Source organism: Corylus avellana, chromosome 5 (genome assembly GCF_965113065.1).
Source record: "Corylus avellana chromosome 5, dhCorAvel1.hap1.2, whole genome shotgun sequence".
Lineage (NCBI taxonomy): Eukaryota > Viridiplantae > Streptophyta > Magnoliopsida > Fagales > Betulaceae > Corylus > Corylus avellana.
Window position 1 is genome coordinate 18,754,453 of NC_142494.1, and position 22,983 is coordinate 18,777,435.

General features: G+C 32.9%; 2 protein-coding genes across 4 annotated transcripts in view; both read left to right on the plus strand.

The window, feature by feature from the left end:
• Window positions 1-7,635: 7,635 nt before the first annotated feature.
• On the plus strand, window positions 7,636-15,739 carry LOC132182406 (Pectinacetylesterase family protein). 2 transcript variants are annotated; one of them, XM_088516365.1, is made up of 14 exons: window positions 7,636-7,918; window positions 8,046-8,215; window positions 8,353-8,435; window positions 9,058-9,187; window positions 9,986-10,065; window positions 10,939-11,025; window positions 12,710-12,834; window positions 12,953-13,013; window positions 14,042-14,098; window positions 14,176-14,253; window positions 14,336-14,441; window positions 14,574-14,719; window positions 15,258-15,363; window positions 15,496-15,739. In XM_088516365.1, exons 2-14 carry the CDS (start codon window positions 8,086-8,088, stop codon window positions 15,504-15,506), a joined length of 1,200 nt encoding a protein of 399 aa, XP_088372491.1. In that variant the 5' UTR covers window positions 7,636-7,918; window positions 8,046-8,085; the 3' UTR covers window positions 15,507-15,739. The 2 variants fall into 2 exon arrangements, with proteins under 2 accessions (XP_088372491.1, XP_088372490.1); XM_088516364.1 differs by having other exon boundaries at window positions 7,636-8,215.
• A 2,971-nt stretch (window positions 15,740-18,710) lies between these two features.
• The window catches only part of TPP2 (tripeptidyl peptidase ii), a 40,927-nt gene continuing 36,654 nt past the window's right edge, over window positions 18,711-22,983 (plus strand). Inside the window, exons 1-7 of one of the 2 annotated variants that reach the window (XM_059595562.2) lie at window positions 18,711-19,068; window positions 19,490-19,568; window positions 19,661-19,734; window positions 21,180-21,289; window positions 21,386-21,466; window positions 22,046-22,132; window positions 22,207-22,349. In XM_059595562.2, coding sequence (XP_059451545.2) covers window positions 18,726-19,068; window positions 19,490-19,568; window positions 19,661-19,734; window positions 21,180-21,289; window positions 21,386-21,466; window positions 22,046-22,132; window positions 22,207-22,349 — 917 coding nt within the window. In that variant the 5' untranslated portion in view covers window positions 18,711-18,725. Of the gene's footprint in view, window positions 19,069-19,489; window positions 19,569-19,660; window positions 19,735-21,179; window positions 21,290-21,385; window positions 21,467-21,631; window positions 21,660-22,045; window positions 22,133-22,206; window positions 22,350-22,983 lie in introns of those variants that run through there. The other variant, XM_059595563.2, reaches the window with a different exon arrangement.

The window sequence follows — 22,983 nt, forward strand, 5'->3', positions numbered from 1 at the left end:
TCTCGTGGGAATGATCTCGAATTTGTCGCATTATACTATCGTTTGATCTTGTGCACTTGCGAGTAAAACGTACAAAGTATTTCCCATTAATTTAGATGGGTATTTGGCACAACAAATATATATAACAAAGAAGCTTAACTTAAATTTATCGTTTTAGGCCTCAAAATCTATCAAACTAGTCCTAAATCACCTCCATGATCGCGATCACCCCAACATATAGTTTGGCAGTCGCAACCTCCATAGCAAGCGATTGTGACCATCCCGCTTGGGGGTTATGGGTGGCATTAACAACAAAATGGGGAACAATTTTTTTTTTATTTTTTTTTTTTTTATTGGCACTATCACATCATAAAGTAGGAAAGAGAAAGTGAAATAAGAATAATGATCTATTTGCAATTTCGAAATGGACGGTTTAAAAATAGTAATTTTAAAGATGTGATTTCACGATTTAAAAAAAATACAGTTAAACATTTAGGAAAATCATTGTTTGATTTTTAAAATCTCAATTTAGCATTTACAATTGTGCATTTATAAAAATTTTCTCATTGCCTGTTATTTGAAAATGCATATTTTTCTAGATTTTTAAATCATAATTTTTTAAAATCACACTCTCAAACAATATATTTTTTGCAATTTAATTTAAAAGAATTGTTTACCTACATAATTACAATACCAAATGCACTCTATATAGGGTCTGGCTTATGTGCTGTAGTAGGAACTACAGCACATGTTTTGTAACAAAAATGGAGGGCTCGGGCTCAAATTTAATCAAACTCAGTTTAAGCCATATGTTTGTCGTGTTTTAGTAAACTCAAAGTTTTCTTCTTCCCTTACTGACAAGATAGAAAAACACATTCCAAGCAATGGAGAGAAGCCAAAGAATTACAACCAATCTATATAAGTACTCAACGTACCCAACTAAAACACTATACAGTTTTCGCTCATATAGTGCCATTCAAAAGCCAAAATACATTAAAAAGAAACTACATTTTATGATTTAAACCAGTAAATCAACCTTTACACCTAAATTAGCTTGGTTCTATCCTTAAAAGTTTACTTGAGTCAGCTTACAACAACATATTATTATCCTTCAATAAACAACAAACCAAGAGTAGAAAACAAAATTCTCTAAATTCTATTCCCAACCCACAAAATAAACTCTTATAAACCAATTTAATCAGCCTTTATGCTTAAGGGAGATATAAATAGTATGGGTATAAAAAAAAGAAAAAAAAAAGAAGAAAAGAAATTAAAACACCCTAACCTACATAGATTCAGTCATGATACACAATGTATATGAAAATTTTGATTTTTCATTAAATATTCCATAAACTGGAGTTCGTCTCTTGAATGGGGGAAATGAGGTTATTAGTGGTGAAAGACAGAGAAAGACAATAAATTTAAGAACCTACCAGCGGTGGAGTAGTAGCGGAGGAATCGTTAACGTTAGGCGGTGCTCATAAACAGAGGAGAGGGTAATGGCTCGATTTGGTTCTTACCAATTGAATGAGGAAAATATTGGGGGTGGGTGGGGGGTGGGGTTTGTTGATTGAAAGGAAAATGGTGGTCTTAATCCTATGCTTTCATGTTATTCTTATTTGGTGTGACATGTTGATATGTCCATTTTCTATTGGAAGGCATAAAAGATTTCATTTTTGCCAAGTTCATATAGAAGTTGTTTTCAATTTTTAACTTTTGGCATTTTGAGACTTAAAACCTAATCACCCTTAAATTAATTATGATTGTGATACATACTTTATTATTATTATTTTTTTTTTGTTAACAAGAATCTTTGTAATTTCATTGATAATAAGATTACGAGCATAAAACTCTTACATCATAGAGCATAAAGCTTTGAAAAGTCATAAGCCCAAAGACATGAGATTACAATGTCATAGATTTAATACAGATCTTACAATTAAGTACTATCTATGACCTCAACTTTTCCGCTAACCCATGTATAACTACAGTTAATGCACAGATCTGCTACTGGGCAGACTAGATCTAAGACATAAGGTAGCCATATTTTTCAACCTTTATTTTTCAGCCATGAGAGAAAATCCATCACACCGATTTAATCCTCCTCAACCCAACAGTTATGATACTAAATCCTTCACCTCATAGATCGCTTATGAGGGCAAATATAGAGAGATGAAAACTCTTATTCAAAAAACACAAACACAAACAATTAACCAGCAAGCAGCAACAGTGGCCGGAGCGAAGGAAACGATGCACACTGGTCGGTGTTGGCTCATGGTGGAGCGAAAACAGGTTGAGGAGAATATATCTAAGTTTGAAGAATTTGATCTAAAACCCCACTGATCTCAAGGAAGAGATGAGCGGCACAGCACAATGGAGGGTGGACGGAAGAGGTCGAAGTTGCTCGTCTAGTCAGAGAACACCTACAAACAAAAGGAAAAAGAAAAAAAAAAAAAAGGAGGGGGAAGATAGAAGTGGGGAGTGGAGGGGGTAGGGGAAGAGGAGGAGGGAGCAGCTTAAATCTGGTATTTTGAAAAATTGATACGTACTTTATTTATATTTCAATATCTTATAATGATTTCACAATATGTTTATATAATTTTTCACTTTTTAATTATTTATGAGTGTTACATTTATGACCTTTGACTATGTCACAATGTTGAGATTTTAGTGTTTGCTACTTTAACATTTTAACATGTGGTCTATGATCATGTATGATAAGGTTTAAATGAGCATTATTGGGAATGCCACTTGACTGAAGTTGATTGGCATGAAGATGAAGGGAAGATTATTTGGTACCACATATGTGTTGTGTTTGTACCCACTATTGGCATGTTGTGTTGCTTCTTGAATATTATGACATAATTGTGAGTGCATCGTGTGTTTGTGGATGTTAAACATTGATATGGAATATTGGACTAGAGAGGAATTAGAAATGCTTAATATGATGTGACCAAACATAATGAAACGCTTTTATAGATGTTGTTATGTTGGTCCTTACAAGATTTTTGTATAGTGCTCCCAACCTTTTTATAAATGTGTGCTTTGTGGTCACATAGTCTATTTTTCAGTATGAACATGATTGAAAACAAATAGAGATCGATCTAGATACATAACTGGGTCGTGCCCACTATGTATAAGTGAGAGATGAAGCCAAAATTGGTGCCCAGTAGTTGCAGGTCAAATGTTGTATAATGGAGTAATGTTTTGTACGTTACTCCACAATATTAAAGATACAGAAGATACAGCAAATGCTAAAGTAAAAGTTCTTAACATTTTGCTATTTCAGTAATGTTATTACAACATTTTTATTTCACAATGCTAGCCTATTAGTCTTAACTAACTCTTGAATTTTTTTTATTTTTTTATTTTTTAACAATGACTATTCAATAGATTAATTGGAACTGCCATGTCAGTATTATGAGATGTTTGTTGGATAAAAATGTTGTTTCGAGCACTTTGCCACATGTCATAATTGACAATGTGGAAATTTCTCTCCCTCTCTCAAGAGTCGAACACGTGGAACAATTATATCATGCAAGTCTCAATATAAGCAAGATACGTTAATATTTTATTCTGTTAGTTTTTATTTTTATTTTTGGGAAAACTTCACAAAACATTCATGAACTTCTACGCAGTTTGAAATTATCTCCATAATGTTCAAAATTTCTCAATTTAGGGTATCGGACTTTTAATTTTTTGCAATGTCCCCACAATTAAGATTTTCCGTTAAATCTTCTCAAAATTTCTAATTTATCATTTTTTTTAATGGCAAATATTTAGGCATATGTATTTTTGCAAATTCTATTATATCATAACCAACGCCTAAATCTTTACAATTTTTTCTTTTATTTTTGGAAAAAGTTCACATACCCTACTTAAATTATCACCTAATTGACAATGTCCCGCTCCCAAACTTTCAATTGTGATAATATCCCCTGCCAAACTACCAAAACATTGTCAATATTCTCCAATGACGAAACAACCATTAGTAAATATAAACAAAAAAATATTAAAACTGTAAACTTCTAAAAACAACCTAAAATTGAAAGAAAAAAAATAAAAAAAATTGGAGTAGCCAAATTAAAAAATAAAATAAAATAAAATCCATTTTAAGAAAAAATAAAATTTTCGTTTCAAATTTTTTTTTAAAAAAAAAAATTAAAAAGAAATTCTTTTTCTTTAATTAAAATTTTTCATTTAAAAAAAATTAATTTTTTTTTTCGAATTTATAGGGGTATTTTTGTCTTATTGAGAAATATATAAGGACATTTTTATCTTTTTGCTAGCCTTGAGGGGACATTGACAACATTTTGGTAGTTTGGGGAACATGGTCACAATTAAAAGTTTGGGGAGTCCATTATCAATCGAGTGGTAGTTTGAGTGGGTATGTATGTTTTACCCTTTACTTTTTAATGATAAAAATGAGTACTTTGAGAATTTTGACAAGATTTAACGAAAAATCCTAGCAAGGGTAGACATTGCAAAAAAATAAAAATTCGAAACCCTAAATTATAAGTTTTGGAACATTGAAAATAATGTCAAAGTGTGTGAAAGTAAAAGGAAAATTTTATAGCTTATAAATGCCCTGCACTACAAATAAAAAGCTCGATTAGTGATGTTTGAAATAGTGACGGTTTTAGAAAATGTCACTAATTTGAGACATTTTACTATTCAAGCACCCCTATTCATAAAATAGGGGCATTTGAATAGTATGTTACTATTCAAACATCTCTAATTTTGAAAATATTAGCACTTAAAGTTTGCGTTTATAACAACTACTCACACCCAAAAACTTCAAAATTTTTCATCTTTCACCTACACACTTAAAACTAATTATTATTAGGGGTGCAAAGGCGGGCGGTTAAAAACCGCCCGCTAACCGCTAACCGCTATAACCGCCAACCGCCTAACCGCCTAACCGTTTAACCGCATTAACCGCTAACCGCCTAACCGCCATAACCGCCTAGCGGTTAGCGGTTAGCGGTTATTGGGTCTACTAACCGCTAACCGCCTTTTTATATAATATATTTTTATAATTATACATATAACATAATCACTTGATCATTAAATCACAATTTTTTTAAAAAATAATTAAATCACAATTTGAGTATTAATATATTATCACTATAATTTATATGATTAGGGTAAAGATAAAGAGCACGCGGCGTGCATGGCACGCCGCGTGCAAAAAAATTTTTTTTTTTTTTTTTTTTTTTTTTAAAAAAGTGATTCCTGCACGGGCGTGCTACGCACGCCGCGTGCAGTGAATCATGACTCATATGATTATATCATATAATCACTTGATCATTAAATCACAATTTTTTTTAAAAAATAATTAAATCACAATTTGAGTATTAATATATTATCACTATAATTTATATGATTATATCACATGAGATTGATTATTAAATCATTTGATTATATAATAACAAATTATACATATATAATATGACATAACTCATAAGTATACTAATTCATACTAATATAACAATTAAATATCTAGAGACTTATTTCCAATGTATGTTATAAACCTATAAGTCTATATAAGTCTACATATGTATATGAATAATATAAATGTATAATATCAATAGTTAATCATATGATTCAATGACAATTCAAATACTTTATTCAAGATTTCAAGTGAATCATATTATTAATGTACAATGATGATATGATTCGTATAATATCAAATTAAATAATTGACATTGGATTAAACAATGACCAATGTGTTACTTATAAACATAATTTAAGTATTAATGTATTATCATTATAATTTTAGTAATTTATATATTATCACTATAATTGATATGATTATATCACATGATGACTTGATCATTAAATCATATGATTATATAATAATAAATAATACATATATAATATGACATAACTCATAAGTCATAAGTCTACAAGTTAATCATATGATTCATGTACAATGATAATCACAATTGATTCAATTGAATTAAACAATATGTTACTTATAACTACAAGTCTACAATTTAATTAAAGCATTATTAGATACTTTAGGAATTTAGGATTTAGGAGTTTGAACATTACCATTTACCATTAGATATTAAGTTCAATTCAAAGAAAAAAGATTATAAGTAAATATGATAAGAATTTAAATAATTAATCATATGAATCATATGATATAATTTAATGAGACTATATGATTATATAATATCAAATTAAGTAATTGACATTAGATTCAACAATGTGTTACTTATAATCACAATTGAAGTATTAATGTATTTTTTGAACATTTTTTAGAAAAAGAAATTTAACCATTTTTTGAAAGAAAAAAAAAAGAAAATTAACAATTTTGAACAATTTTGAATTATATATATATATATATATATATATATATATATATATATATATATATATATATATATAATTGCTTATAGTTATATTATATGCATATTGAATAATATAAATGTATAAGATAAATATTTAACTATATGATCCAATTACAATTCCAATACTTAATCAATTATTCATGTACAATGACAATGACAATGTGATTCATATAATATCAAATTAAGTAATTGACATTGGATTAAACAATGTGTTACTTATAACTACAATTGAAGTATTTTTGTTTGTTTGTAAGTTTATAAGATCAACACTTAATCATATGATCCAATGACAATTCAAATATTTATAGCAATTTGGCCCAAGAAGATATTAAAAATACAAGAAAAAAAAATGAGGGTAAAAAAAAGCAAAAAAAAAAAAGCCCAATTTTAAAAAAGCGGTTAGCGGGCGGTTATCTATTTCACTAACCGCTAACCGGCCACTAACCGCTAACCGTTAACCGCTAGGCGGTTAGCGGTTGCGGTTAGTGAAATTTACTAACCGCTAGGGCGGTTACGGTTAGCGGTTATTGCCACTAACCGCTAACCGTAACCGCCTTTGCACCCCTAATTATTATTATTATAAAAAAAAGCTAGCCAAACCAGCAGCCACTCCTTCTAGAAGGTGACATTTTATTATTCATACATCCCCTTCTCAAATGAGACGTTTTTACAAAAATGTGGCATTGAGACATTTTTACTGTTTAAACGTCCATAATTTTTATTATAGTCACTATATTTAAGAGCATTTGCAAAATGTCACTATTCGAATATTCCTAATTAAATAGAGACAATTTTTGAGCTTAAAATATGACATTTCACATGTCACTATTTTGCCTAATTTATGTAGTTGAATCCTCCTGGCACGCACTGATTAGCCATAAAATCCAACTTCAAGACCCAACCATGAACGGTTTCAGCTTACAAGTGGTTCGTTACCTAACTAAAATAATAGACTTCAACATCCACACCCACGTTACACGGCACCATCACAGATAAGATTTCAGCATGTAAAATCATATTTTATTTAAAAAAAAATTAATTTTGTGCAATGGAACGCTTGTGCACTTGACAAAGATGGAAAATTAGAGAAAAAGCTACTAAATTTGCTTGCTGTGAGGACGAAGGAAAGAAATTTCTCCACGCTGTCATCGTCATCAACTACCATTCGTTATGCTGTGTGGGTCCCATTTACCCTTCCATCTCTCTCTCTCTCTCTCTCTCTCCCTATTGGCTTAAGGAATCCGCTAACGACTCGCATCACATTTTTCACATCCCCTCTGAATCTGCGTAGCTTCTCCTTTGTTCATCTTCATCTTCATCTTCTCCGGAAACTTTCGCATCCAAACCCTTCAATTTTTTGTATTTTGGTATAGAAAGAAATCTGAACCCTTGGTAGAATATATATTTTTCCCAACAGATTTAACCGAAAACGATTCATTGCTTTAACTGATTTCGTTGTTAATTTTCATAAAAATAGAATTTTCAAAGTTTCTAGATTCCATTAAATCTCGCTAATCAGAAAACCAATGCCACTGACACTGATATATCTCTCTTTTGCCAGCCCGCATCATACGTAAAAGGTAAGAGATGATATGGTTTGATTATATTCCAAAAATATCCCACCTTATAAATACCCCCATTTCTTCGTATAAAGTATATATATAAACACAGTACTCATCAATCATCAATATATATTTTTCTTCCTAGTTTGAAAACTTGTATGAGAAGTCTGAGAAATCCGTGAAAGATGAATTTGAATGGAGTAGTCGTCGCGCTTGTGCTGGCCCTGCTAGCGTGCGCGCCCCGGCGCAGTTACTCGCAGCAGCGGCTCGCCGTGCCCATGACTTTGGTTCGAAACGCTCCCGCTCTCGGCGCTTGTAAGAAAGTTAGCTTTACGCTCTGTTCTGTACATGTTCTTATATATATACTCAGCGCCTTGAAAAAAAGTTTGTTTTCATTATTATTATTATTGTAAATAAAAAGTAATTTCTTTGGAAATATCTGGGAACCGCAGTTTGCTTGGATGGGAGTTTGCCGGCGTATCATCTCCACAGAGGCTTCGGCGATGGCGCAAACAACTGGCTTTTACAGTTCGAGGTAACTTTTTTTTTTTTTTTTACTTTTAAATTTTCTTTAAAAAAGTTGACAAAATGCGAACAAGTTGGGCTCGGACCGTGGTGGGTACTGACTGATTGGTTTGGTGGAGACTTTGTTCTGACAACCAGTGTTTTTGTGTGATTGGATGGATTTCCCGGTAAGGAAAATACATATAGGACAGCGCTTTTTGTGTCACCTAGGGTTACGTGCTTGTCGCTGGGCAGCTAGCTGGCTCATTATATAGTATAATATATTTCGGCGGCCGACAAGTGGCTTTGCCGATTGTATAATATTAAGCGGGCAACCGGTCAGGTAAACGAATGTCAAGAATCGTCACACGACGACTGTTGTCCTACTATTACGAGGATAGTTAATTAATTGATTTTCCTTAGATTAGCACGTGGGATTCAATTATTATTATTATTATTATTTGTTGATCTGCATGTTATTCATCGTGCTATGTTTTGGAAAATAAATTTAGCTAATTTTTTTTAAAAAAATAATGCAACATTAAATAGTAACGATAAGTGGGGGGCCGGTTAGTTAGGTTAAGTCGTAGTCAGTGGGACCATGGGGTCTTAATTTGTTTTTGCATTCATAATGATTAATGATATTCTTACAGGGTGGTGGATGGTGCAATGATATAGCGTCATGCGCGGAGAGAGCCGAAAGTCGCAGAGGATCAACACGTCTGATGACCAAGTTGGAAATCTTTTCTGGAATTCTAAGCAACAATCCCTCTCTCAATCCAGGCATGTAATTTCTTGAATTTTCTTTTTTTAATCTTTAATTAAAAAAAATGGTAAGTTTTGTTTTTCAGACATAAAGGGTTTTGGTTCGATTCTGTAATAAAACTTGATTGATATAAAAAAAAAATGTTTAATTTGAAAAAAATTTAAAAAAAATTATTTTTTAATAACTTTTTATTTAAATAATAATAAAAAATAATTAATATAATGTAAAAAATAAAAAAAATCAAAATAATAATATTGAATCAAAATAATTTAGCAAACGATGTTCTTTTGACGAAAGGGTGAATCTGGAAACATGATATATATATATATAGATAGTGCAGGTTCTTCATATTCTCTGCTGTCCCTTTCACGTGATCAATACATGAGAGCTCAGCTTATAGCACTTTTGCTCACAGTTGTAGCTTTTGACAGCCTATAATGAGCCCTGCAAATTTTGTCTCCTGTATGGGACCCGTGACCTTTTTTATTTTTTATTTTATTATTATTATTATTTTGGCAAATTTGTGTCTCTTTACTCATTTGTAAAGACAACATATGCAGCCTTTGTCAATCCTACGCGTTCCTTGATTATTTTTTTGTTTTTTGGGTAGGTAGTTCTTGATTTTCTTGGTCGACAGTGATGCGTAAAGAACTTATATATATATTTTGGTTTATAGATCATAGACTCGGCAATTATCTTAAAAACGAAATAGGATCTGAATATTTTTTTTTCAAATGACATAGATAAAATTCTAATTGTTAAAGACACTTGGTGTCAGGTGTATTAATAATTATTATTGTTGATTTATGTACCAGATTTTTACAACTGGAACCGTGTGAAGCTCAGATATTGTGATGGAGCTTCATTTGCTGGAGATGCCACTTACGACAATGGGGTAATATTTCTAGAAACCAAAAAAATTTGTTTGCTTTTAGTTGCCCATTTGTAGCGTGCTCCTGCATGCTCTTGGTTACTTTGTGCTTTTTAGTTCCAAATATCAAAATGGGTCCAATCAAACTTTTGAGCAAAACCCTTTAGTTCTTGGGAATCGGGATCCTTCTGCTTTATTTTTTATTCCCCCAGAATTTTACTAAAGTTCTGCAGTGATTGTTAGTGGAATTTTGGAGCGCCCAGAAATTATAGCCACATATGCAATCGTTCACTTTTCATAATGGGCGGTGGTTCAACCTTAAAAGGGTGGTAGTTTAGAGGCTTTAAGGCAATTTCGATATGATTAAGTAAACGTTAGGGTAAGTTCGACTTTTGCAACAACAATTTTGTATTTAATTAGTGTAAATTACTTTAAATCTCACTGAAGACTGAATTAATTTATAAATCAATTAGACTTGATAAAGTTAGAGTAACATTTATGGCGATGACTCAGTTTCATTGTGAATCCGACAATCACTGCAAGAAGTGACTATATGTTGCACTTTATAAAAACCATGTCAGATTCTTTTATCTTTTCATTTTTTTTCTTCTTTATTTCCTGGGTAATATGACAGTGTGGCCCATTTGTATAGTAGAGCATTATAACAGTTCAAATTTATTCATCTAAGAAAAAAAAACAGTTCAAATTTTTCTATGTTTGTTATTTCTTTGAGCAGTCAACATAAAATAAAACCTTATCGTTGTTGTGATTTACGGTAGAAGTTTGCATATTGGAATGACTAAGTGATTAACTTGTTTTTCTTTTTTCTTTTTTAATAGTCGAATTAAGTGATTAACTTCAATCCTTTTGTGTGTGTTTGTGTAAAACAAATGACAGACGTCACTGCTTTATTTTAGAGGGCAAAAGATTTGGGAAGCAATTATTCTTGACCTTCTACCAAAAGGTTTGGGACATGCGCGCAAGGTAAAACTCAAACCTCGGTGGATTTATTGATCTTTTCCTCTTCAATTCATCTCTCTAAGCTTCTTAGACATGATTCGTGGTTAGAGTTGGCACAAATCCAACACAAAATTAATATGTTATGTTTAATGAGTCTGACTTGGTTAATTAAATGAAATGAGTTATAGTTGATCTACATAGTCTTATAAAAATATATAAGGACTGATAATTTTTGACACGATTCACGAACCTAACACAAACTCAACATGAAATTTGCAGGTTAAGGTCAAGGGTATGATTCGTTTAATTAAATAAGTTGATTTATAACCTTATGCATATACCTTGACATTACTCAAACACAAGTTGCAACTCTCACTACAAAAAAACCTTAGAATTAGGGACATCTTTATTGTGACATCTTAAGGCCAAAAAACGTCTCTAATTAATTAGAGATGCTCAAATACTGACATTTTGTAAATGTTCCTAATTATAATGATTATAATTAAAAGGGTAAAGTCCACATACCCCCCTCAAACTACCACCCAATTGATAATGTCCCCCCCAAACTTTCAATTGTGACAATGTCATCTCTAAACTACCAAAACATTGTCAATGTCCCCCCCAAGACTAGCAATAAGACAAAAATGCCCCTATAAATTTTTCAATAAGACAAAAATGCCCCTATAAATTCAAAAAAAATAAAATTGATTTTTCTTTTTTAAAAAATTTAATTTAAAAATAATGTTTAAAAAAATAAAAAAAATTTAAACAAAAATTTTTATTTATTTATTTTTAAACGGAAATTTTTATTTTTTTAAAAAAGCTATTTTTTTTTATTTAGTTTTAAAAAACAAAAAAATTCATTTTATTAAACGAAAATTTTATTTTATTTTTAAAGTAAATTTTTATTTAAATAAAATTATAAAACAAAAATTAAAAAAAAAAACCGAAAATTTTCAATTTTTATAAAAAAAAAAAAAAAAAATAGATTTTTTTAAAAAAAATTTCTTATAAAATTGATTTTTTAAAAAAAAAAAACTGGCCAACGTTTGGATTTTTTTTTTTTTTGGTTAGTTTTAGGTTTTTTCTAGAAGTTTTAGTTTTAGTTTTTTTTTTTTTTTTAAGGGTAACTTCGTCATTGGGGGGAACATTGACAATTTTTGGTAATTTGGGGGGGAACATTGTCACAATTGAAAGTTTGGGGGGGACATTGTCAATTGAGTGGTAGTTTGAGGGGGTTATGTGGATTTTTCCCTAATTAAAATTAGGAATGTTTAAACAGTGAAAATGTCTCATTTTAGAAGGGGTCATGTTACTATTCACAACGGTGAACGACCCCTGTGAGTGGGGTCGTTTACTGTTCAAACGACCCCTCTCAGAAGCAGGGGTTGTTTGAACAGTGTTGTAATGTTTAAATGACCCCTCCTTCTGAGAGGGGTCATTTTACTATTAAAATGACCGTTGGTGGGGTGGATAAAACCACCTCATAAACAAATGTCCATAACTCTTAAGGTTTTTTTAAGTGTCTTAGAGGCAGTACTTTTATCTACACCCAATACCATGCTCGGTTGGTGGTTACCTGACACAAAAAAAAAATTGATCAAGATTGATGTGAACCTTAATAATAATTTAAATAAGTATTGATTGGTTTTACTTAAAAAAAAAAAAAAAAATTAAATTATTAACTCCCTCTCCCCTCTCCCTGTAGGCTTTACTTTCAGGTTGCTCTGCTGGGGGTTTAGCATCCTTTCTACATTGTGACAATTTCACCAAGTACTTACCAGAGAATGCCAATGTGAAGTGCTTAAGTGATGCTGGATTTTTTCTTGACGAGTATGCATGTTTGCTCTTGTTCAATCAATCTTAAATGCAATATTATTCCATCTTCTTTGTTTTTTACTGAAGAAATTTTACTCTTTTTAATTTTTTTTTTGCCTTTCCTTTTCTACAGAAGAGATATAAGTCTGAACAGCAGTATGAGGCTTTTCTACAAAAAACTTGTTTCTCTACAGGTACGACTCTCCACTCATGACTTACATTATGAAGCACTCGTTTTATGTGTATAAAACTTCAGTGCACTTCTATTCTTTGAAGATGTAAATTGCTTAAACTATAGAGTCTGGACATTGCACATATGCAGTGTAATGTTTCACGTATAAAACTTTAAAATAAGCATTTAACATGCTAAGAACTACTAATTTGACCTGAAACAATTCCTTTGATTTGGTTGAATCATGTACGCTGAAAATTATAATTACTAGTAGCCAGATTTTCCTTTCCTTTCCTTACTCTTCTTTTTTTCATGGACTTCTAACCAAATTATCAATGTCTTAAAAGACATCATACGCAATTCATGTATATATATATACTATCACCCATTGGACCCATTGGAAGCTAAAATCTTATGCCTTCTAATGACAGCAAACTAACCTTTATATGAAAAACTTAATAAAATCTTCCCATCACATACTCTTAACCTTGATTAGAATTTCAGGCCTACCTATGTTGAGTCATATTCCTATACAACTAAGGTGTATAATGCTCAAAACTTAATGATCACTCACTAACAAGATATTGGGCCTACATGTCTATCATTATAGGTTAAATAGTCAACCCGTTTTAGCAAATATAAAAATCACAATCAGTGAAAGCTCATTATATCACATAGCATTTTAAATGGCTCTCTTTTTTCCTGAATTTGTTACATCATTGTGATGATTACCTTTCCTTAATACTTTACTTTTGACCAGGGGTGGGCAATGATTTTATTCTTATGGTCAGTAAGTGCATGATACCCATGAGATAAAAAGTAATGAATTTATCATCATGTAACAGTCCTAAATGCTCAAATAAAATTCTCTAAATAAAAGTTAGGACAAAAGAAATACTCTGTATTGATATATTGGACAGCGGTGCAGAAAAAGGAAAGAATGTGGTTCCTTTTATGACAACAATCATAGCAAGTACTGAATTTCCATTTGGTTTTTTCAATATACATATATATATTCAATTGTGAGAAGTGTGTGTGTATGTATGACAGGGGGTAGAGAAGAATCTGGATAAAAACTGCACCAATTCCCTCAATTTGCCTTATTTGGTATGTTGCAGAGGTCTTCATTTGTGGCTGCGTTATATAGCTTATATGTTTCTGACATTTATCTCGTTATGGTGCAGTGCTTCTTCCCACAGTATGCATTGAAATACATTACCACGCCATTTTTTATCTTGAACTCAGCATATGATGTTTTCCAAGTAAATATTTTCTTCTACCTTAGTTGATTTTATATCTAATAGATTTCTAATGAACAATGAGTAAAACTTTTAATGTTGACAGTTTCATCATATATTGGTGCCACCTTCTGCTGATTTGAATGGACAATGGAGTCATTGCAAGCTGAATCCAGCAGCATGTGATGTAAACCAGATAGAAACTTTGCAAGGTTGCTGACCAATTCATTCTTTCAGCAAATATAGACCACACTTGATTAAATGGCATCAGAATTTCAGGCTTTGCAAAAGAATTATTAAATTTGTTGTATTTGATTTCTTCATTCTTGTTCTCTGCCCCCTAGGTTTCAGGCGGGATATGCTTTTAGCATTGAGAGAGTTCACACATTCAAGAAGTGGGGGGATGTACATAAACTCATGCTTTGCTCATTGCCAGAGTGAGTCACAAGACACTTGGTTTGGAGTGGACTCCCCAAGAATTCACAATAAGGTACTTAACTTAATTACACCAATTTATTTATTTTCCCACAACCCAAATAATCAAACCCTGTATACCAACCCAACCTAATAAGCAGAGAATGCTAAAATTCAGGAGTGGTCTGTTTAATACATTTACATTTTTATGTTCAAACATGATTTGGAGTAAGATCCGATTCAATCAACATGCAAATTTATTATTTTTTTCAAGAATAATATTTTTTAGTTACTGCCATATAACTTGATAATGTGGCGGTAAAAATAAGCAATTAAATCAGCACTTGTTAAAAAAAAAAAAACACTGAGCCAATTTTCACTGTCACGTCATTCTAATTATATGACAATCATATAACGGTCTAATGAATGACATTACTCTTATTTCTATTTGTTTTTGTTGTTTAGTTGTAAATCAGCCATGTGTTGCTTCCTGCCTAGAAAAAAAAAGGAAATGTGTTACTCCAAGCCAAATTATCAGTTCAATTGAAATGATTAATAGTACTTGAGTTTCAGAAGTGATTACCAACTTAGCTATTTGCAATTATCTTTCCCAGACTATTGCAGAAACAGTTGGTGATTGGCACTTCAGCAGAAGCGTAAAGACTAAAGAGATTGACTGTGCATATCCATGTGACAGTACCTGCCACAACATTATACCAGGTGATGTCTTATGAGTTTCAATTATGGTTTTTTCTTTTTAGCTTTATTTGGAGCACAAGGTGTTCTTATTTCTATTTCTTGTGTGGATAAGTTATTATTTCCATTAATCTGAACCAAAGGGAAATATTGCAGGTCCACAATAAGATTCACATTTTGGAAATGACAAAGGAGTTTGTTTCTACATTCAAGGAATCAAGGGATAACGCAAAGAGCAATTCTGACACAATGAAGACTATACCATATATATAAATATGTGTCTACAACAAGATCACAAATGAAGAGGAAAGATTGTACATGTACCACATTTTTTAATTCAATCAACCAATAAACTGCCACTAATTGCAGTTTGATTCTTGAATGGTTTTTGTATTCTTTAGAAAATTTAGAGAATTATGATATTTATGTAGTTATAATTCATGAAATGAATCAAACTCCTCAAGTTATATTGAATGTGATTAAAAAAAGTAATTTTATCTGTTATTGCATTTAGAATGCATTGAATTGGACCACCATAAGCTCTGCTGGAGTGCTGGTAGGTGAATATATTAAAATATTTAAAAGGCATAGTATTACATTTAATTGTCCTATTTAAAAGACAGTTTCTTTTTTTATTTTTCTTTTTTTGTTTGTTAGTGTCATAAAACTTTCTGACAGAAGTTAAAGTTAAAATTAAGAGATACAAATTGGTCCTAATATCTTCTTAAGACATCCAAGAAGTATAGCTCAAAGTGTCATGTAGCATTGGACAATATGACTTAATGAAACCAAAAAAAAAAAAATCATTTGTATTAAACCTAATTTGAATTTGTTAAGTGAAGTTATGTTTAAAATATGTATATTAACTTTAGTTTTAAAGGTATAATCAGAGAGAAAGGGAGGAGAGAGATGGAAGTCCATACTCAACTCATTAACAGTGGACAATGAAGAAGAACAAGATGGTAATACAAGTATACAGTGTGATACCTTTTATTATGAAAGGCCATTTGTATATGCTACACTAAATTTCTACCTAAAATAGTTAATTCATACTACCTTTTTATTTTTGCTAAAGGCTTTTCAAATACATTATACATCCTATTATTTATTTTTTATCTGTAAAATTTAAATATTCCTTATTTGTCTTTTTTTTAAAAAAAAAAACTAAAAAGAGAGAACAATTTTATTAAAGAGAGAGATTGAAAGAAATAATTGTACTACATTGTGCTACAATGCTTCTCTAAATTTAGTTTTAAAGAAGTAGCTCAATCGGATGAGGGTTACGCTTTATAAAGCGAAAGTCATTAGTTCGATTTTTTTTTTCCCTTTTCCTCCATTTATGCGGACATGTTAAAAAAAATAAAGTACACTTTACATTAGATAATAATTGATATAGCTCATTGGATTTAGAGTACTTATGAGAGTTTCTATCTAATTTTAGATAGCAATCTATTTTAAGGAAAATTACACTTTACCTCCCCCTCCCAAAGTTTGGGGGTAAAGTTTGTGGTTTTTAAGATCACTATTGGATCAAACTTGTCAAATGATTTAGTAAAAAAAAAAAAAACCTGTGACTTTTATTGTTATCTTAATTATCTTAACGGATTGTTGTCTTTATAACATTTAAAAAATTTTCTCTTAAAACTAAAATGAGAGTGCCGCCTAGGTTCTCCCCCTCCTCCCCTTTTTCTCCTTGGTTTTTCTTCCCCTTCCCTCCCCGCCTCTTCCCTCCCCCTCTTTTTGCCCTTTTGCTTGTCTTTGTTTTATGCTTGTTTTTTTGTTTTTGGCACACTTTGTGGGTTCCGTTCTTGGGGGATTCACTCAAACTACCCGTAGTTTTTTTGAGTGCACCGCTTTGTCATCCACCGTTCACTGTCAGGTCTGTTATTGCGCCCCCCTCACCGCGTTTTACTGGCCCTATTCGCTTCCAACGCCAACTTCAGTTTCCGGCAAGCACGCGATTAGCCTTTCTTCCGGCCGTCGTCATCCGCCTAGTGTGTTCTTGTTTTTTGGCTTTATGGTTTTTTTACTTTCATTTTCCTTGTATTTTTCGATTTCTGTTGTTTTTTCCTTTGTTATTTGTTCCTTATTTTATATTACCTGTTGTTTTGTTGTTTGTAATAAGGCCATATTCTCTTGTTGATCCGTGGTGTATTTGTTTATGGTCCAAACCCTTAGGCTGTGGATGAGATCTATATTCTAGCTTTCGGGTCGAGGAGGAAGAGTTTCGGTATGAGAGTTTTCTACTCCTAGGTTGAGGAATAAGAGCTACTTATGCATTAGAATGAGTTTGTCTAGAACAGATCTGTAATTATATCTGAAAATTAGTTATAGGTTAGCGGATTTTGTTTGAGATTAGGATGGTTGTATCTTTGATATTTTGTAATCTTGTAGTTTCGGTTATGATTGCTTCAGAGCTTTTTACTCTATATTGTAAGAGTTTTATGCTCGTATTATCTTTAAATGAATGTGATTGAAATGTTTTCCTAAAAAAAAAAATAAAGGATTGTTGTCAAAGACAAAAAAAGTGTCAAAGTGACAAAGTCGGAGAAGTTGCCCAAAAAAGACAAAGCCAAAGAACTACCCAAATACGAAAAACAGGACCAAAAAAATATTATTAGGTAATTAATTTTCTACCTTTATTGCCCACTGCGATTTCTTATTTTCCACAATGGCAATGCGATGGTGTTCTTCCTCGAATCCCCGTACATGAAAATCAATAATGTTATCACAATAAGAATAAGAAAAAAGAATAAGTTCTCCCCATCATGCAGCCTAAAAAGAGAGAACTGATGCGATATTCTTTGTTGACACGATTACCTACCGATCCTTTTACACAAGAAACATTTTATTTGATAATTACAATGTAATAGACTGTTGTATGACTATAATATAATTAAAATAATGCGATAATAAAAAATAAATTATAATTTTAATTATACAGAGATCAATTCAATAATTGATAAAGACTATCACATTCTTACATTACTATAATATAATTAAAATAATGCGATAATAAAAAATAAATTATAATTATAATTATACAGAGATCAATTCAATAATTGATAAAGACTATCACATTCTTACATTATCGAATTGTATCATCGGTCCCACGCGTTGATTGGAATTCCTTGGCTTTTTCACAAAGGGACATGGATGTCATTACGTTACGTGCAAGGACAAACACTGTAATTTCACCCCAAACGAGGGCCTGGCCACCCATACCACATCCAACTATCCAACCAAACCCACACCCGCCCGGCGCCCAGAACTAACTCTTCTGACTCCTCCATTCCCCGCAGCCCAACAAATAACAAACACGCTGACGCTACACACCACCCCCGCCACTATCGGTGAAATTACCGAACCACCCTCTCACGAAAAGCATGCAAAGCCCAACATTAGCGAAACTCACCGTTTTACCCTGCACCCCACCCGCGTCGCGGCTTTTTACTACAGCATTTCTCTCACTCATTATTAGAAGGCCCAGCACAGCAGCAAGAAGAGCAAGAAAGAGAGAGTGGGGTGGTGGTGGTAGCAAGGTTAGGGCGATGCCTAGCTCTTCTATTGGTGATACCAGCGGTGACGATAATGGGCGTTTGCGTAACTTCAAGCTGAACGAGTCGACCTTCCTTGCCTCCCTCATGCCCAAGAAAGAGATTGCCGCCGACCGCTTCATCGAGGCTCACCCGGAGTACGACGGCCGCGGCGTCCTCATCGCGATCTTCGGTATAAATCTGTGATATTTCTGTTTGGATGAAAAGAAAAACAAGAGAAAATTTTAAAATTCTAGAACACGTATTCAGGAAATGAGGCTGTCAACGGGAGGACTAAAACTTGATTGGTGAATTGAGTTTCAAAAACGAAAAGGATTTCTTTTTCAAATTCAGTGAATTTAATTCTTAGTATGTATTTATAAGATGCTAATCAAGAGAAGGTAGCACCTTAAATAGTAAAATCCAAATTTGCTGCACATTTTAGTTCAGGGAGGAAACAATGTAGAGAACCTGGGACGAATTTTTTTTTTTTTTTTTTTTTTTTTTTTTTTTTTTTAGAGTAGGTGTAAGCGTTTTTAACAATACGTATTGTGGTTTGACTGTTCCATGTATTTATCATAGCTATTGAAATGATAAGAATGAATTGTTTTCAGATTCTGGTGTTGATCCAGCTGCGGCTGGGTTGCAAGTTACCTCGGATGGGAAGCCGAAAATCCTAGATGTCCTTGATTGGTATTTATTAAGCTACTTGAGCATAGAAATGGTCTTTTTGAATTTCTTCTAGAAAGACTGACAGTGTTTGACCTGGTATTTTCTTTTTTCAGCACCGGGAGTGGAGATGTTGATACATCAAAGGTGGTGAAAGCTGATGAGGGCGGTTGTATTCGTGGAGCTTCAGGTTGATGTTATGATATTAGCATATAGTCTATGGTTATTAAGCACAAATTTTTTGTTGTTTGGTGTAGTTCAAAATCTTAGTCAACGGAAACATTTTACTTGATCAACGAAAAACGAAGCTAAGTGGGCAGAAAATATTTTATGCTTTTAAAGTTTCTCTCTTAAGGCATTACTATTCTAGTTCATTGTCCACCACATCGATGTTGGTTGCCGCTGCCCTTTCATTGCTGTCTCCTCCCTCCCTCCCCCCCTCCCTCGTTGCCATTTTTGTCTTCTTCATATGCTATTTTGCCTACCTCGGTCACCTCTTGGGCAAACCTGTAGACAAACCCATGGAATCTGCCCCTGCCTTGTTGGCTTCAAGATCCTTAAGGTCGCCAACATGTTGCAAGGCTCTTGCTGTGTGCTCCTTATTGATCTTTCTCGAAATGACCAAAAAAATGTGCACTGACAATGCTTTCTACTTGTTCTCCATGGTGGTTGGCAACATTCTTGACGTTGCCGCTGGGTTGTGGTGGCCGGCAGTGAGTGGGATATCGGGTTTGTTTATTATTATTAATTTTTTTTTTTAGATAATGGACTGGCAGTTGTGTTGGTTAATGATTTCAACACAAGCCTAATAGCGTATAATGGTTTCAGATAATGTTTTTGGGGTTTTAGCCAAACAGCAGAAAATTAATAATTTTTTGACAGCAAATGTTGTAGGTCAAAACAAAAATAGTGTTCAACACTTTATAGGCTGTAATTAATTATTGTATCTAATTTATGAACGTGTGGTGGGAATTGAAGGCTATGGCAAGTAAGGATCTTTTGTTCTTGTTGTAGCCACGAAACTTCCCACTAGGAAGTCTCTTTCTCAAACTCTAAAACTTAGTTGGATCATTGAAATGTACAGTTTAGGGTTTTTTTACTGTTCAAAATGTGAGAGAACGGTTGAGGGGGAATGGAAAGTCCCTAATCATACTTTTATGCTGATCTACTGTAAGTTTGGCATGCAAATTTTCTATACGTGCGTGAATTGAATACTCGATACAGCCTCAGCTTGTATAATGTGCATGACCTTTATAGATGCAAGATATGTGGAATGTTCCCTGATGTACATGGCAGAAATATAAGTTCGGATCGCCTTATCAATAACTGCCGGCCCTTTGGTGGCCTACTTCAAATACTATATGTTTTTTTTTTTTTTTTGTTTTTTTTTTTTTTTCTGGGCCATCAAATTCTGTATCTGAACCCTATTCTTCACACCTGGAGCATTTCCTCTGGTAAATGGCAGAAATAATTAATTATGCCTATATTTTACTCCTATGCTGTCAACTAGTGAAGGATCTTTAGCTGCTAAAGGATGTTGCTTCTTTGAAATTTGGAATGGGAACATCTCTAGATTTTGAGCCGGGTTCTGTTCCTGAAACTATCCTGCCTGGGTTTGAACAATAATTATTGCAGGGGCTTCTTTGGCTGTCAATTCTTCATGGAAAAACCCTTCTGGTGAATGGCATGTGGGTTATAAGTTGGTGTATGAGCTATTTACTGACACATTGACTTCTCGGTTGAAGGTAAGCCTCTTATGATCCATTTGGTGGATTATATGAACTGCACTCTTTTATCTCAAGCCTTACTCTTCCCCCCTGGCCCCCCTTTTATTTTGACAGAAAGAAAGAAAGAAAAAGTGGGATGAAAAGAACAAGGAAGAAATTGCTAAGGCTGTTAAGCTTCTTGATGAATTTGACCAGGTGGTTGACTATCTGCTTGTTAGTTTTTATTAACTTAAACTTAGATTTGAAGTATGTATATCTTAGTCACACAATTTGTGCTTTTACATCACACTGAGAATATTGTGTTCACAGGAGTGTTAATTAATTTGTAGAACTTATTGCTGCATTTTTTTTTTCGTGTAGAATTCGTCTTCCTGTGGACTTGGATTGTGTGAGTCTTCACGTATTTGATTTTTGATTTTTGATTTTTTTGTTTTTTGGGCTGCAGGTTCCTTTACATTTTGTACCTTTCATCCATTCTTGCTGGATTGGAAAGATTAGCTTTTTTCCATTGTTTCACGTAAAGACAAGCTATGATAATTTAAGTAGAGTTTGTTTAGCATTTAGAGACACCGTTCATTCCTTTGGTTAGCAATATAGAATGATGGAATATTGTAAAATTGTAGGTCAAATTTATCTATCAGATGATAAAAGTTTGTAGAAGTTTATTTGCCAACTATTCAACTATCATGTTTCTAGATATTTTTCACTGTGCTTGCATTGCATGCTGTGTTTCTTCTCATTTTTATGTAACTTACTATGATATTATCTTTCTAGAAACATACTAAAGTGGAGGACGGAAACCTGAAAAGGGCTCGTGAAGACCTCCAAAACAGAGTTGATATTCTACGAAAGCAATCTGAAGTGGGTGCCAAGTATCTTAATTTTTTTCCCCCAAGTTTCCATTGTTACTAAGTCGTGATGTTTCTATGTTGTAGAGCTTTGATGACAAGGGGCCTATCATTGATGCTGTTGTGTGGCATGATGGAGAAGTATGGAGGGTTGCTGTTGACACACAGAGTCTTGAGGATGACCCAGATTGTGGGAAACTTGCTAACTTTGAACCCCTAACTAATTACAGGTATCTTAGGTTACTTGTGACTGTAGTATGTGTCCAGAAGATTCTTCATTAAGCAGAAGTAGGAAGATGATGAAAGGAAGTGAATGTAAATATAAAAACATGCTTGACAATGTTCATATAAGTGATATGCATCTTCCATTTCAGCATATCACTAATAGTTTCTGCTATAAATTGCCTGATAATGGTCTTCAATGGCAATTGTATAAAAAATTCTTTCATTTTTCTTCTTTTTCCAATAGAGCACCTGAAATTTGCCTTTTCTGATCTGTCTTCGGAGAAATGAAAAAGAGAAGGGGTAGGAGTGTGTTTGCTACTAGTTGTCTGGAAGAGGTACAATTGAAAGGTGTACTCTAGGTTATTGAAATGCTATGTGGTAGACCCTCCTGACTCGCAGAAACCATGAATAATTACAAAGAAAGAGGAAGGGGTTTCCCCAACAGGTACTTGAACCACAAAATTACAACAAATAATTTACAAGTGCAAATGAATGCTAATAACCTGATAAACAGCTAAATGAGAATGTGCATTTCGGAAATAGATCCTTGTCTTTTATAGTATATGCTCATTTGCCAAATATTCAACTTTTGAATGTCCTGCCCTTGGAGTTTTTGTACCGCGTAGCTTGTGACATTCC

Coding starts and splice junctions, on each gene's coding strand:
- LOC132182406 (XM_088516364.1), top strand. CDS start 8,086: ATGAATTTGAATGGAGTAGTCGTCGCGCTTGTGCTGGCCCTGCTAGCG. Junction 8,436..9,057: donor ACTGGCTTTTACAGTTCGAG/GTAACTTTTTTT, acceptor ATATTCTTACAG/GGTGGTGGATGGTGCAATGA. Junction 14,254..14,335: donor CAGCATATGATGTTTTCCAA/GTAAATATTTTC, acceptor TAATGTTGACAG/TTTCATCATATATTGGTGCC.